This window comes from Oncorhynchus tshawytscha, linkage group LG13 (genome assembly GCF_018296145.1).
Source record: "Oncorhynchus tshawytscha isolate Ot180627B linkage group LG13, Otsh_v2.0, whole genome shotgun sequence".
NCBI lineage: Eukaryota > Metazoa > Chordata > Actinopteri > Salmoniformes > Salmonidae > Oncorhynchus > Oncorhynchus tshawytscha.
The window spans coordinates 34,596,022-34,612,225 of NC_056441.1; the positions used below are offsets into that span (position 1 = coordinate 34,596,022).

At 41.2% G+C, this 16,204-nt stretch overlaps 2 protein-coding genes across 16 annotated transcripts in view; both read right to left on the minus strand.

The window, feature by feature from the left end:
- LOC112264766 (ATPase family AAA domain-containing protein 2) overlaps positions 1–16,204 on the minus strand; it is a 46,450-nt gene that overhangs the window by 22,576 nt on the left and 7,670 nt on the right. For 11 of the 14 annotated variants that reach the window (XM_024441581.2, XM_024441579.2, XM_024441577.2 and 8 more), the window contains 3 exons: positions 15,944–16,040; positions 14,604–14,743; positions 14,362–14,494 (listed from right to left, as the gene is read on the minus strand). In XM_024441581.2, the coding sequence (XP_024297349.1) occupies positions 14,362–14,494 (133 nt within the window). In that variant the 5' untranslated portion in view covers positions 14,604–14,743; positions 15,944–16,040. Of the gene's footprint in view, positions 1–14,361; positions 14,495–14,603; positions 14,744–15,943; positions 16,041–16,204 lie in introns of those variants that run through there. The other 3 variants (XM_042295565.1, XM_042295564.1, XM_024441585.2) reach the window with 2 other exon arrangements.
- Positions 1,941–4,086, minus strand: LOC112264768 (oocyte zinc finger protein XlCOF6.1). 2 transcript variants are annotated; one of them, XM_024441589.2, is made up of 2 exons: positions 3,610–4,086; positions 1,941–3,421 (listed from the first exon to the last, which is right to left on the minus strand). In XM_024441589.2, exons 1-2 carry the CDS (start codon positions 3,773–3,775, stop codon positions 2,523–2,525), a joined length of 1,065 nt encoding a protein of 354 aa, XP_024297357.1. In that variant the 5' UTR covers positions 3,776–4,086; the 3' UTR covers positions 1,941–2,522. The 2 variants fall into 2 exon arrangements, with proteins under 2 accessions (XP_024297357.1, XP_024297356.1); XM_024441588.2 differs by having other exon boundaries at positions 3,589–4,084.

The window sequence follows — 16,204 nt, forward strand, 5'->3', positions numbered from 1 at the left end:
GCATTAGCTACGGACAACTAATCCAATTTTATTGATGGCAATTTTAATGCAGAGATACCGTGACAAGATCCTGAGGCCCAAGGCCGCCATCACCTCATGTTTTACCATGATAATGCACTGCCCCATGTCGCAAGGATCTGTACACAATTCCTGGAAGCTGAAAACCTCCCAGTTCTTCCATGGCCTGCATACTCAGCACACATGTCACCCATTGATCATGTTTGGGATGCTCTGGATCGACGTGCACAACAGTGTGTTCCAGTTCCTGCCAATATCCAGACACTTCGCACTGCCATTGAAGAGGAGTAGGACAACATTTCAAAAGGCCACAATCAACTGCATGATCAACTCAATGCTAAGAGGTGTCACGCTGCACGAGGCAAATGGTAGTCACACCAGATACTGACTGGTTTTCTGATCCACACCCCTACTTGTTTTTTTAAAAGGTATCTGTGACCAACGGATGCATATCAGTATTCCCAGTCGTGAAATCCATAGATTAGGACCTAATATATTTATTTCAATTGACTGATTTCCTTATATTAACTGTAACTCAGTCAAATCTTTGAAATTGTTGCATGTTGCATTTATATTTTTGTTCAGTGCATTTATGTAGCTAGCTATTTATTTAGCAAGCTAAAAACACAGAGGCTAACATTAACCAGCTAGCTGCTGGGAGGATGTCTTGTCATTGGAGGAGTGGGTGAGTGACTGACTTTTTCCCCCTCATTGTTTTTCAGTGGCTACAGCTAGAGATGCAGGTGTTATTCAAAACATTTGAAATTGCTTTGATAGCTAGCTAAGCTGAACTAGAACTTATCCATAGTTAGCATATCTCCTAGTTGTCAACCAAATGACATATTTGGCATTGATCCAATGGGCGGGCAGACGGACAAATTCCCATTCAGATGTCAAAACCCAGTTTGGAACAAGCGTGCATTGGCAGGCAAGCTGCAGAAGGACGATCAGGCTACTATTCCCCATCGTTTCAGTGGAATTTGGATGGCCAACTAGCTTAACAGGTTTGAGAGGGTTTATCTAAGGTGTCCTCTTTAGATTTGAGCTTATCTCTCTAACAATAGCATTAGATGTTGATTTTGTTGTTGTTGATGTGCATCGGCAACTGAGGGAGAGACAGCCTACCTTTTCATTGTTGTTTTATCAATAGGACTGTGAAATGGAAGAAGACTCCCGTGGTATTTACATGTTTGCAGAAATCCATTCAGGTGTATTTTGAGGCTTTTGGGCGAATACGTTCGAATGATCTAAAGTCACACTGTTGCTATTACATGTAAACACAGTCCAGTTCAAAGTTTAGGATGGCAGGCCCGTAAGGCAAACGACATATTTGCATATAGGCTTACTATAGCTCTGATTGGCTATGACGCACCGGTCTGCGTAAACTCTGGTCCTAGACAGATGTTTTATTTATTGCAGTGTCTATTAAATATCAGCCACTTTCCCACTCTATATTGCTATAGAATTTTCACAAAAGCAGTACTATACATCCCAAACATTCTATGAATTATCATATCTAAGTGCTCGCTTGTCAGATTATTATAAATGTTTATTTTAAAAGGTGTCATTTTCCTGGGGGTGTATATGAACAGATTTTGGGTTAAAGCTGATGTTGGGTTAAAGCTGAAATCCTCAAAAAACAGCACCATTGATCACCCCAGGCACATTTGTTATCATTTTTTTTGTTTTTTTTTTAAGAATAATGATAAGAAGAAAATAAGTAGTACAGTGGGGCAAAAAGTGAAGACTTACAGAAAACGTTTGACCTCTGTCATTGCCAACAAAGTGTATATAACAAAGTATTGATAAACTTTTGTTATTGACCAAATACTTATTTTCCACCATACTTTACAAATAAATTCATTAAAGATCCTATAATGTGATTTTCTGGATTTTTTTTCCCCATTTTGTCTGTCATAGTTGAAGTGTACCTATGATGAAAATTACAGGCCTCATCTTTTTAAGTGGGAGAACTTGCACAATTGGTGGCTGACTAAATACTTTTTTGCCCCACTGTACATACTCTGCTGTTCTATCACGCGTGCAATGATGTCAGAGAAAAACATAAAACTGTTTTTTGAAGCAACATCTTTGTTGTTATATCACAAACGGACGTGGAAGTTTCGCCACAACGGATTTCAACTTTAAGGTTGCTGCAATATCATGGATGAGCAGCATTAGGTCAGAATAGACCATCAGGTCAAATTGGATAGAGAAACACTCAAACTCAACGATAACTTTCCAGAAAATTCTTTCTGTATTAACATCAGTCTGATCATTTTGTCTTCACCGTGGCTCAGACGTTCCAAAACAATCTAATTGTTAACAGGCTAATGTTTAAACAGTCTATATCTATTCATTTGGAACCAACAGCATGAATGATCCAGTGTGGTGTTGCTTTCCTTTCGAGTTTTGTCCACATCCTGCATTTTTAGTCCCATCTTCTGACGTGAGATGTCCGTTTCCTCACTGTCTTTCGCCATTCTGTTTTGGTTCTGTTTTTGTCATTTGTGGACTTTATCCACATGTTTCAGCAGGTAAGCATTCCCAGTGAATCTTCTACCACACACAGAACAGCCATGCTGTTTTTTACCTGTGTGAGTCAGTATATGCCTGTTCAGATGTGTTTTTCGACTGAAATTCTTTCCGCAGCTACCACAGCTAAATGGTCTCTCTCCTGTGTGAGTACGTACATGTTGGGTTAGGTTCCCCTTCTGATAGAAGCTTTTCCCGCAGTATCCACAGCTAAATGCTTTCTCTCCTTTATGAGTCTGTATATGCACATTCAGCAGCCCCTCGCTATAGAAGCATTTCCCACAGTCACCACAGCTAAATGGCCTCTCCCGTGTATGAATCCTCATGTGCTGGGATAGATGTGCTCTGTTTTTAAAGGTCTTGCCACAAACAAGGCAGGGGTTCCCACCATGACAGAGTGGGACATGGGCCTTCAGTTTACTGGTGGAGTTGTAGGGGCATTCAACGGGTCTTTCCCTGGCGAGAGTCACATGCCTCTGAAGGTCAGCTTTTAGAGCAAATACTTTGCCGCAGTCACAGCAGCAGTGAGATTTTTTAGACATGGTACTGAGTTTAGAACAGTATTCCCCCAATGTTGGTTCGGGATCCAATGGTGGACTGTTTACTTGGTCACTAATTACAGCTGAACAGTTGCTGATGGCTTCCTGATCCCATTCACTTTTCACACAGGGAGAACTAAATATAAACTCTATGGTATTACCCTCCGGCCCTTGAAACTGCTCTTCCTCCTGGCTGGTCCTCAGTTCCTCTTTAATCAGTATGTGCCCTGGTTCCTCTTGTCCCAGACTAGGGCACCACTCCTGCTCACAGTGTTTTTGCTCAGGGGGAAACTCCTCTTCAGAGACAGGGAGAGAGAGCTGCTGGGAGTCTGGATGGAAGAAATGATAGGCGCAGACATGCCTGAGTGCACATTATTTTTGCAAAATCAACAAAATAATCATGCATGGTGAAAGCTAAACTAAGAAGATAATAAAATGATAATCGCTGATAGCCTAAACAGTATATTAAGTGAGTAAATGGGATCTACACACAAACCTATGGTACATAGTTTTATACCCGGTGTAATCCCAAGTTGTCTCCGTAGACGATCATTCTCCTCTTTAGAACGTGAGATCTCATCCTGGTACTCAGTTACGACTTTCTCAACTGCCCCCAAAATCTCCACTGTCGCCGCAGTCAAACACTCAGAAAGAAACGAATTCAAAGACTGTAATTTAGACATTGTTAGTAGACTTGTGGTATTATTATTGTCAAAAGAGCCTGTTCCTCTCAGGTTGTATTCACCTATGTAGTCTACGAGGAAGGAATGTTAAAAAAGAAACTCGCTCTCCCAGTTCTACATCCGTGTTGTCTTCTTCTTCCGTTCTAATGAGTGGGTATGGCGAACCCAGAAACACAAATTAGCGCCCCCGGGTGGATGCAGTTTTACTACAGAGAACTACATATGGCGCAAAAAGCAATAATTTCTACTGAATAAAAATATAAACACAACAATTTCAACGATTTTACTGAGTTACAGTTCATATACGAAAATCAGTCAATTGAAGAAAAAAAATAATTAGGCCCTAATCTATGGATTTCACATGACTGGGCAGGGTCACAGACATGGGTGGGCCTATGCCCTCCCAGGCCAATCAGAATGAGTTTTCCCCCACAAAAGGGCTTTCTTTATTACAGACAGAAATACTCCTCAGTTTCATCAGCAGCCAGGGTGGCTGGTCTCAGACGATCCTGCAGGTGAAGAGGCCGGATGTGGAGGTCCTGAGTTGGCGTGGTTACATGGTCAGCTGTTATGAGGCCGGTTGGATGTACTGACAAATTCTCAAAAATGACATTGGAGGCGGCTTATGGTACAGAAATTAACATTCAATTCTCTGGCAACAGCTCTGATGGACAATCCTGCAGTCTGCATGCCAATTGCATGCTCCCTCAAAACTTGAGACATCTGTGGCATTATGCTGTGTGACAAAACTGCACATTTTAGAGTGCCCCTTTATTGTACCCAGCACAAGGTGCACCTGTGTAATGATCACGCTGTTTAATCAGCTTCTTGATATGCCACACTTGTCAGGTGGATGCAAAGGAGAAATGCTCACAAACAGGGTTGTAAACAAATTTGTGCACAACATTTCAGAGAAATAGGCTTTTTGTGCGTATGGAAAATTTCAGGGATATTGTATTTCAGCTCACGAAACATGGGACCAACACTTTACATGTTGCAAGAGGAGGAAGGGAAGTGCTACTAAGGTTTCAATAGTACATTTTGGTAGACAGAAGGTGCTCTTTGGTAAATTGGTCATCAAAAAGAAAGGAGGACCAAGGCACTCTTCATATAATTAATTCAAATGCCTTTATTTGTATGGCATGTTCAATAGAAAGAAAGTTCAATAGACGCATTTCGGCTGAATGGCCTTCGTCAGGGAGTACAAAGATATAATACAATGTCCTCTTTTGAACATCTCTTCCAATTAGCCATAATTTGAAGAGGGAGTGGTTACAAAATTGATTGGACACACCTAGTAAGCAATACTATACACAATAAAAAGTGAAATAATGTAACTGTGTTATCAAAAAAATCAACTGCAAGCTAGAAGTATCAGAACGCCTGGAAAGGTAGTTCTAACCTTAAATATGACTGGGAGAAGTGTCAAGAATAAGAAAGCAATATATTCCATAGTACACTAGAACACAGCAAAACATGAACAACAGTATTAACACAGCTGAGGGAAATTGAGCAAAATGTCCACTAGATGACAGCAAATGGACCTATCACAACCCTACAAGAAAGGTGAGAAATCCAGATCTTCATTTAAACCAGGGTACTTAGTGGCCTGTAGCTTGTAAATCCCAAAGCTTTTCCTTTTCTAATTGAGACCGGAACATGGTCAATACCCATAGCTTGTAGGGAGGCAGGGTTGCCATGGTGTAAGGACTTGTAGAGCCTTGCCATTGGGTAGTCTTCATTGCCTACCCGTATGGCGTACTTGTGTTCCGCTAAATGGTCTTGAAGGCATCTCTTTGTCTGTCCAATGTAGGACACCTTGCACTGTGGACATTCCAATCTATAGATGAGAGTCACCAGGAAGATAGCTGTGGACGAAATTGTCATTTAGGGTAGGACATCTCTTGAAGCTTATGCCTGGTGGTTCAGGGAAGACTTGGCGTAGTAGCGTATCACTTTGGATGATTCCCCAATTATTTTTAATGATTCTTTTAATATTCTCTGCTTCAGTGCTGTATTTTGTAACAAAATACACTCTCTCTCTGATGTATCACAATGTATCATATTTGATGCCAAGGTGGCATAGCAGTTCAGACGTCTTTTGTCCTCGTCTTGTCCTGTATATATATATATATTTTATTTTTATTTTCCATCAACTCATCTTCAAAACACTCTCCTGCAACCCGCCTCACCAATTTATATTTATAAAAAAGTATTATTTACCTCAAATCTGTAATCCTCCAAGAGGCTAGCCTGAAACTAGCCAGAAGCTAGCCCAGAAGCTAATCAGAAGCTAGTTCAGAAGCTAGTTAGCTTCTTTACTGGCAAATCGTTAGTATTCAGCTAACCACGGTTTGTGGTCATCAGCTATCCTTTAGCTCGAAAATCTATCGCCAGTTTTGTACGGCGCGGCTCGGAACATACCGGACCAATTTTTCTCTCCATGTCCCTGGATTTCGACTGCTCTCTGGACATTCATACCCGGACCTCACAGCTAGCTAGCTGCTATCCGTGTGACTATCGGCCTTCGTCGATTCCGGAGCAAACATCAATTATTCCGAAGCTAGCCAGCTCCGTCAATCACTCCTGAGTTCCATCAATCACTCCTGGGCTGCAGTCACCTATCCGGACCCGTTTTGCTGCCTACGCGGAGCCCCACCGGGCCTTCACGGCTGGCCTGCCGACGTTATCTACCCGAAGGAGATCAGGCTGGCTCCTCCGTCGCGACGTTACCTGAACGCCCATCTGCGGCCTGCTAACCGTTAGCTGTCTTACCGGCTGCTATCTGAATAGACAAATCGGACAATTTATTTATTTTTATTATTATTATGTTTTCTTCTTGGGCCTCTATAACTATATCTATTGTTTTTATTTTTGTTGTTGTTGTGTGATTTGGATTAATCCCCTCTACCACACGGAACCCCACTAATCTACTGACGGAACGCAAGAGGTGGCTAACAACAGACCTCCATCCTATGCTAGCTTGCTACCGATGGCCTGGCTAGCTGTCTAAATCGCCGTGACCCCCAACCAACCTCTCCACTCACTGGACCCTTTTGATCACTCGACTAAGCATGCCTCTCCTTAATGTCAATATGTCTTGTCCATTGCTGTTCTGGTTAGTGTTTATTGGCTTATTTCACTGTAGAGTCTCTAGTCCTGCTCACTATACCTTATCCAACCTATTAGTTCCACCACCCACACATGCAATGACATCTCCTGGTTTCAATGATGTTTCTAGAGACAATATCTCTCTCTTCATCACTCAATACCTAGGTTTACCTCCACTGTATTCACATACTACCATACCTTTGTCTGTACATTATACCTTGATGCTATTTTACCGCCCCCAGAAACCTCATTTTACTCTATGTTCCAGACGTTCTAGACGACCAATTCTCATAGCTTTTAGCCGTACCCTTATTCTACTCCTCCTATGTTCCTCTGGCGATGTAGAGGTGAATCCAGGCCCTGCAGTGCCTAGCTCCACTCCTATTCCCCAGGTGCTCTCTTTTGACGACTTCTGTAACCGTAATAGCCTTGGTTTCATGCATGTTAACATTAGAAGCCTCCTCCCTAAGTTTGGTCTATTCACTGCTTTAGCACACTCTGCCAACCCGGATGTTCTAGCTGTGTCTGAATCCTGGCTTAGGAAGACCACCAAAAATTCAGAAATTTTAATTCCAAACTACAACATTTTCAGATAAGATAGAACTGCCAAAGGGGGCGGTGTTGCAATCTACTGCAAAGATAGCCTGCAGAATTCTGTCCTACTATCCAGGTCTGTACCCAAACAATTTGAACTTCTACTTTTAAAAATCCACCTCTCTAAAAACAAGTCTCTCACCGTTGCCGCCTGCTATAGACCACCCTCTGCCCCCAGCTGTGCTCTGGACACCATATGTGAACTGATTGCCCCCCATCTATCTTCAGAGTTCGTGCTGCTAGGCAACCTAAACTGGAACATGCTTAACACCCCAGCCATCCTACAATCTAAACTTGATGCCCTCAATCTCACACAAATTATCAATGAACCTACCAGGTACCTCCCCAAAGCCTTAAACACGGGCACCCTCATAGATATCATCCTAACCAACTTCCCCTCTAAATACACCTCTGCTGTCTTCAACCAAGATCTCAGCGATCACTGCCTCATTGCCTGCATCCGTAATGGGTCAGTGGTCAAACGACCTCCACTCATCACTGTAAAACGCTCCCTGAAACACTTCTGCGAGCAGGCCTTTCTAATCGACCTGGCCGGGGTATCCTGGAAGGATATTGATCTCATCCCGTCAGTAGAGGATGCCTGGATATTTTTAAAAAATGCCTTCCTAACCATCTTAAATAAACATGCCCCATTCAAGAAATTTTGAACCAGGAACAGATATAGCCCTTGGTTCTCCCCAGACCTGACTGCCCTTAACCAACACAAAAACATCCTATGGCGTTCTGCATTAGCATCGAACAGCCCCCGTGATATGCAGCTGTACAGGGAAGCTAGAAACCATTATACACAGGCAGTTAGAAAAGCCAAGGCTAGCTTTTTCAAGCAGAAATTTGCTTCCTGCAACACTAACTCAAAAAGTTCTGGGACACTGTAAAGTCCATGGAGAATAAGAACACCTCCTCCCAGCTGCCCACTGCACTGAAGATAGGAAACACTGTCACCACTGATAAATCCACCATAATTGAGAATTTCAATAAGCATTTTTCTACGGCTGGCCATGCTTTCCACCTGGCTACTCCTACCCCGGTCAACAGCACTGCACCCCCAACAGCAACTCGCCCAAGCCTTCCCCATTTCTCCTTCTCCCAAATCCATTCAGCTGATGTTCTGAAAGAGCTGCAAAATCTGGATCCCTACAAATCAGCCGGGCTAGACAATCTGGACCCTTTCTTTCTAAAATGATCTGCCGAAATTGTTGCCACCCCTATTACTAGCCTGTTCAACCTCTCTTTCGTGTCGTCTGAGATTCCCAAAGATTGGAAAGCAGCTGCGGTCATCCCCCTCTTCAAAGGGGGGGACGCTCTTGACCCAAACTGCTACAGACCTATATCTATCCTACCGTGCCTTTCTAAGGTCTTCGAAAGCCAAGTCAACAAACAGATTACCGACCATTTCGAATCTCACCATACCTTCTCTGCTATGCAATCTGGTTTCATAGCTGGTCATGGGTGCACCTCAGCCACGCTCAAGGTCCTAAACGATATCTTAACCGCCATCGATAAGAAACATTACTGTGCAGCCGTATTCATTGATCTGGCCAAGGCTTTCGACTCTGTCAATCACCACATCCTCATCGGCAGACTCGACAGCCTTGGTTTCTCAAATGATTGCCTCGCCTGGTTCACCAACTACTTCTCTGATAGAGTTCAGTGTGTCAAATCGGAGGGTCTGCTGTCCAGACCTCTGGCAGTTTCTATGGGGGTGCCACAGGGTTCAATTCTTGGACCGACTCTCTTCTCTGTATACATCAATGAGGTCGCTCTTGCTGCTGGTGAGTCTCTGATCCACCTCTATGCAGACGACACCATTCTGTATACTTCCGGCCCTTCTTTGGACACTGTGTTAACAACCCTCCAGGCAAGCTTCAATGCCATACAACTCTCCTTCCGTGGCCTCCAATTGCTCTTAAATACAAGTAAAACTAAATGCATGCTCTTCAACCGATCGCTACCTGCACCTACCCGCCTGTCCAACATCACTACTCTGGACGGCTCTGACTTAGAATACGTGGACAACTACAAATACTTAGGTGTCTGGTTAGACTGTAAACTCTCCTTCCAGACCCATATCAAACATCTCCAATCCAAAGTTAAATCTACAATTGGCTTCCTATTTCGCAACAAAGCATCCTTCACTCATGCTGCCAAACATACCCTTGTAAAACTGACCATCCTACCAATCCTCGACTTTGGCGATGTCATTTACAAAATAGCCTCCAATACCCTACTCAACAAATTGGATGCAGTCTATCACAGTGCAATCCGTTTTGTCACCAAAGCCCCATATACTACCCACCATTGCGACCTGTACGCTCTCGTTGGCTGGCCCTCGCTTCATACTCGTCGCCAAACCCACTGGCTCCATGTCATCTACAAGACCCTGCTAGGTAAAGTCCCCCTTATCTCAGCTCGCTGGTCACCATAGCATCTCCCACCTGTAGCACACGCTCCAGCAGGTATATCTCTCTAGTCACCCCCAAAACCAATTCTTTCTTTGGCCGCCTCTCCTTCCAGTTCTCTGCTGCCAATGACTGGAACGAACTACAAAAATCTCTGAAACTGGAAACACTTATCTCCCTCACTAGCTTTAAGCACCAACTGTCAGAGCAGCTCACAGATTACTGCACCTGTACATAGCCCACCTATAATTTAGCCCAAACAACTACCTCTTTCCCAACTGTATTTAATTTTTATTTATTTATTTATTTTGCTCCTTTGCACCCCATTATTTTTATTTATACTTTGCACATTCTTCCATTGCAAAACTACCATTCCAGTGTTTTACTTGCTATATTGTATTTACTTTGCCACCATGGCCTTTTTTGCCTTTACCTCCCTTCTCACCTCATTTGCTCACATTGTATATAGACTTGTTTATACTGTATTATTGACTGTATGTTTGTTTTACTCCATGTGTAACTCTGTGTCGTTGTATCTGTCGAACTGCTTTGCTTTATCTTGGCCAGGTCGCAATTGTAAATGAGAACTTGTTCTCAACTTGCCTACCTGGTTAAATAAAGGTAAATAAATAAATAAATAAATCAAGTGTTTATACTTGTTCCGTAAATATAAACCCTGAATTGCTAATGCTATGTATTGGCCACTGAGAGGCTTTGAAGCTCCCGGCCGGACATATTGGTACTCCCCAGTAGGAACAGTCCTCCATAGGATTGAATGGAATTCTACAGTATTAAAATTAAAGAACACAATTATATGTATTTAAGCTGTTTTTCTGTTGTAGTGGGGACAGTAACATAAGAAATCAAATAAAATTATACTTTAAGGAAAATGTTTTTATATATTCTTACATTTTTTATTTAATCTTTAGCTCACATAATACATCATTTTAAAGTATGAATTAAGGTGTCTGTAATATATAATAAATGTGGCAAAACCATAGGCAGATATCAATAAATACATTTCTATAACATCCCTCAAAAGGGCCACAATGGAAATGCTTTTTTCTTTTGAATACATTTTTTTTTATGTTATCCTCTATGACTTTAAATGCATTGTATCCAGGTGTGGTTGTAGTGTGTTTTTAAATGCATTGTATCCAGGTGTGGTTGTAGTGTGTTTTTAAATGCATTGTATCCAGGTGTGGTTGTAGTGTGTTTTTAAATGCATTGTATCCAGGTGTGGTTGTAGTGTGTTTTAAATGCATTGTATCCAGCTGAGGTTGTAGTGTGTTTTTAAATGCATTGTATCCAGGTGAGGTTGTAGTGTGTTTTTAAATGCATTGTATCCAGGTGAGGTTGTAGTGTGTTTTTAAATGCATTGTATCCAGGTGTGATTGTAGTGTGTTTTTAAATGCATTGTATCCAGGTGTGATTGTAGTGTGTTTTTAAATGCATTGTATCCAGGTGTGATTGTAGTGTGTTTTTAAATGCATTGTATCCAGGTGTGATTGTAGTGTGTTTTTAAATGCATTGTATCCAGGTGTGATTGTAGTGTGTTTTTAAATGCATTGTATCCAGGTGTGATTGTAGTGTTTTTAAATGCATTGTATCCAGGTGTGATTGTAGTGTGTTTTTAAATGCATTGTATCCAGGGGAGGTTGTAGTGTGTTTTAAATGCATTGTATCCAGGGGAGGTTGTAGTGTGTTTTAAATGCATTGTATCCAGGGGAGATTGTAGTGTGTTTTAAATGCATTGTATCCAGGGGAGGTTGTAGTGTGTTTTTAAATGCATTGTATCCAGGGGAGGTTGTAGTGTGTTTTTAAATGCATTGTATCCAGGGGAGATTGTAGTGTGCTTTTAAATGGTCAAATAAATCTAATCGAACAAAGGATCATAATTTTGCCTGAACTGAAATAATAGATGAATGTTTATCAGAAGCAATTATAGTGAATGTAATTGAATTGGTAGTGAACTGCACTGCACAAAGAGTTTGCACTTTATTGTACATCATGAATGAACAGCATTACGTGAAAATGGATGAGAAATACTCTTAGACAAATACCTGCCTGTCAGCACTCATTTGTATAGCGTCACGGTTCATTTAGTTATTTTGTCAGTTTGTTCAGTGTTCATTCTTTAAATAAATAAGAATGTACGCATACCACGCTGCGCCTTGGTCCGATCCTTATAACGAACGAGACACGTATATTGTAATGACATTCTGCCATTGTCATTAGGCCTACACTTGTAGTGTGAATTAATGCATCCACTGTTGTCCACGTGGTCCTCGGTCTCGGCCCCTCATCTCCACCTTGACAAAATGTAAGTGTTCTCCTCAAACCACAACACAATTTGGAGCATATACCACCCTGTTAATTCAAAGATGTTTCATGTGGCAGACATGCAGTAATGTTAAATAATGGTGTGATGCCCTCAAAAATATAGGCTATGTTGTATTAATAGTGATAGGCTCACGTTTTACAAGTACGGCGTACCCCCACTATTTATTTTTGCCGGGACGCCATACTGGACCTTATCGCATTACTTTCACCACTGATCTTTGGCAAACATTAAATGCCTTACAACTGTTTTCTTTCTGAGTGTGTTTATGTAGCCACAAATCCCCTTAAATTCTGATGGTAAAATAACTAGAAAGAAGCCCCTTCTGTTGAGGTCAAAACAAAAAAAATTGATATAGCAATATACACCCAAGATTAGATAAACCATATCCCATTAGGGTGAGTTTTGGTTAAGTGGGACACTTAGCAAAGAGGGACACTTAACGCTATGTAATGGATATATTTTTAAAAGTGTACAATAGCACAACCATCAATGCCTGTGTGTTAGCGAGGAAGTGTGTGATTGTAACAAAACAAAATGGGTTCAATGGGTACGGCGTCATCATTGTGGGCGTTCGGTCTTCAATGATGTCCATAGAGCAGCACCAAAAACAAACATTGAACCTAAACAAAACAATGTACTTTTTCCAAAGTCATTGTATTCTGTCACAATAATGCTCTTCTACTACTGTGTGTGGCTTGTGTAGGAACATCACAACAATCTTTCAGTAAGTTGTTTTGATCTTGAAGGAGGATCTTATCCTTGTCGATCTTTATACTGAAGCTGAAAGTATGTGGAGTACACCTAGGTTCATTGTGTCAAACAGCATGCTTGTTATTCTTCAGTGTTTTACTTCCTTGACAAACCTGTTCTGGATCAGAAGTACAGTAACTTCTCTGTCTGCCCTGTTTATGACTAATGTACCACGTGATTTATGATAAGGGATAAAAGCAACCTTTGCAATGAAAACAAACATGAGTTATTTCTAAATGGTTAATGGTTAATAATTGTTTGGTAAACCCCACAGTCTTTTTGTATAATTGTTTGGTAAACCCCACAGTCTTTTTGACAATTGTTTGGTAAACCCCACAGCCTTTTTGTACAATTGTTTGGTAAACCCCACAGCCTTTTTGTATAATTGTTTGGTAAACCCCACAGTCTTTTTGTATAATTGTTTGGTAAACCCCACAGTCTTTTTGTATAATTGTTTGGTAAACCACAGTCTTTTTGTACAATTGTTTGGTAAACCCCACAGGTTTTTTGTATAATTGTTTGGTAAACCCCAGTCTTTTTGACAATTGTTTGGTAAACCCCACAGTCTTTTTGTACAATTGTTTGGTAAACCCCACAGTCTTTTTGTACAATTGTTTGGTAAACCCCACAGTCTTTTTGTCCAATTGTTTGGTAAACCCCACAGTCTTTTTGTACAATTGTTTGGTAAACCCCACAGTCTTTTTGTACAATTGTTTGGTAAACCCCACAGTCTTTTTGTACAATTGTTTGGTAAACCCCACAGTCTTTTTGACAATTGTTTGGTAAACCCCACAGTCTTTTTGTCCAATTGTTTGGTAAACCCCACAGTCTTTTTGACAATTGTTTGGTAAACCCCACAGTCTTTTTGTACAATTGTTTGGTAAACCCCACAGTCTTTTTGTACAATTGTTTGGTAAACCCCACAGTCTTTTTGACAATTGTTTGGTAAACCCCACAGTCTTTTTGTACAATTGTTTGGTAAACCCCACAGTCTTTTTGACAATTGTTTGGTAAACCCCACAGTCTTTTTGTACAATTGTTTGGTAAACCCCACAGTCTTTTTGTACAATTGTTTGGTAAACCCCACAGTCTTTTTGTACAATTGTTTGGTAAACCCCACAGTCTTTTTGACAATTGTTTGGTAAACCCCACAGTCTTTTTGTACAATTGTTTGGTAAACCCCAGTCTTTTTTTTACCTAAACGTTACCTAATAGTATCACCACACATACTCAGCTATAATCAACAACATTGGCCTTGTTATGTTCAGAAGTGCAATTACAAAGTTAATGCGACTTTAATTGTAGGTCTGCAGTAGGTGTGTAAGTCTTTGAGAATAGTTAGATTAGCTACATATCCTGTAGTTTACCTGTTGACTCTTTGATGGTCACGGCGTCACTTTCGAACTTGTCTCTGAAGATGGAGGACACGGCCACCTTGTATTTAGTGTTAGGAATCAGTCCAGTTAGAAGGTAGGTGTTCATGTTACCATTCACCAGCATCTTCACCATGGAGAGAGAAAGGGAGATTCATGTCTGTCTAGTTGTCTGTCTGGTTCAGAAACCAGACAGACAACTAGACAGACAGAGAGAACTAGACAGACAGACATACCTCTTTAGTGTCTCCTCCTCTGGTTGGGGTCCAGGTGAGTCTGTAGAGGACCACGTCTTGGGCTGAGTGTTCCCAGGTGACCCTGAAGCTCTCTGTGGAGACTTCACTGGTCTTTAGGTTCAGAAGCTCTGGGACTGTCTCTGGATTACACACAAAGGGTGGGTCATTTAAAGAGCGCACACATGACATATATTTTCCATCTAAATTGCTTCCTAAAAACATTCAGGATGTATTACACACAGGTAGGGCTGGATGAAAGGTGGAAATAGATGTTACAAATTCCCTGCCTCTTTTTAGCACCTCACAACCCTACCTGTTGTCAGGAGAGAAATAAGTCAATCAAAATGACATAGGATTTAGTGTAAAAAATATATATCATTTTTTTCCTAATATAAAGAAAATCAGCTCAGGACAGCAACACATGAGAGCATTAGAGAAGTAGAGTAATATTTTGGACTAGCAACTCTGTCTTTCTCCTTTTTAGTAGACGCTCTTATCCAGAGCGACTTACAGTATTGAGTCCATACATTTTCATATTTTTTTCCAAACTGGTCCCCCTTGGGAATGGAACCCACAACCCTGCCATGGGCAAGCAACCACTGTACCAAACGTCTCTCCACAACAAATGACTGGGGAGAGTAGAGTAGAGGGGAGGGGTGAGGCAGTCTTACTGGTGGTAAATCAGCCAGTCAGGGGCTTGGCTTGGTGACCACCATCATACAAAGCCAAGATGGTATTAGGTTCTAATTGTTAGAGTAAGAACTCGACGGACACTGAAAGCTTAAACCAAGTTTATTCTTCCCAAAGGGTCGAACAGCTGAATAGACGAAAACACATTGACACAAGCACTGATATTTAACCTTCTATGCGAAGTCTCCTCCTACACATCTGAACAGCCAATGCATCTCTGTTGCTAGCCAGAACCTTAGTGACGTCTGTTCTTCCTCACTTCATCTGACCTTTGCCCCAAAGTGCTCACTCCTCTCCAACTCACGGCTGTCATGGTGACTGGTAGCAGACTGTGTCTCTTCTCTTCCCAGAGTATCCCTCCCATAGGATCCCTGATGGCTAACAATAACATATCCTGACACAATGTAAACGTTATACGTTACCCTCTCTCCCTCAGTGACATGAATAAGTATATTTCATATTCTCAGAACCCAACAGTCCCTCCTCTTGAATAATAGCTTCCTGCTGTTCATCTTACATAAACTTGGAAATTACTTATAAATAAATGAACAAACAATGATAACAAAACATGAACAAAAAAATCAACATTAACATTCACGGTGAGGTTTACAAAACTCAGAGACTTATAGTCTCTATTCTAATAGTCATACCAAGCACAATCTTTTTTCCATTTCTCGTAGAACACTGATAATAATGTGTCCGCTGGAGCTGTTGACTTCTTACATTTCAACTTTCTTCTTCTGGTTCCTAAGAGAGTGACAGCACAAGACATGAAAAGCAACGAGAAACACAAAACATAACAGTATTAACAATGTGGTAAGCAATGCATAATTATACATACAAATTCATTACAATTCCCACTCTCTCTTCACCTGACTATGCCTTCATGATACTTTTCTGCTGAGTTTGGC

Bases quoted from the DNA above. Each gene is read 5' to 3' on its own strand.
- LOC112264768 (XM_024441588.2), bottom strand. From the start codon at position 3,775: ATGTCTAAATTACAGTCTTTGAATTCGTTTCTTTCTGAGTGTTTGACT. The intron at 3,422-3,588 runs GTTTGTGTGTAG...TCTTCCATCCAG, and splicing joins TATAAAACTATGTACCATAG to ACTCCCAGCAGCTCTCTCTC.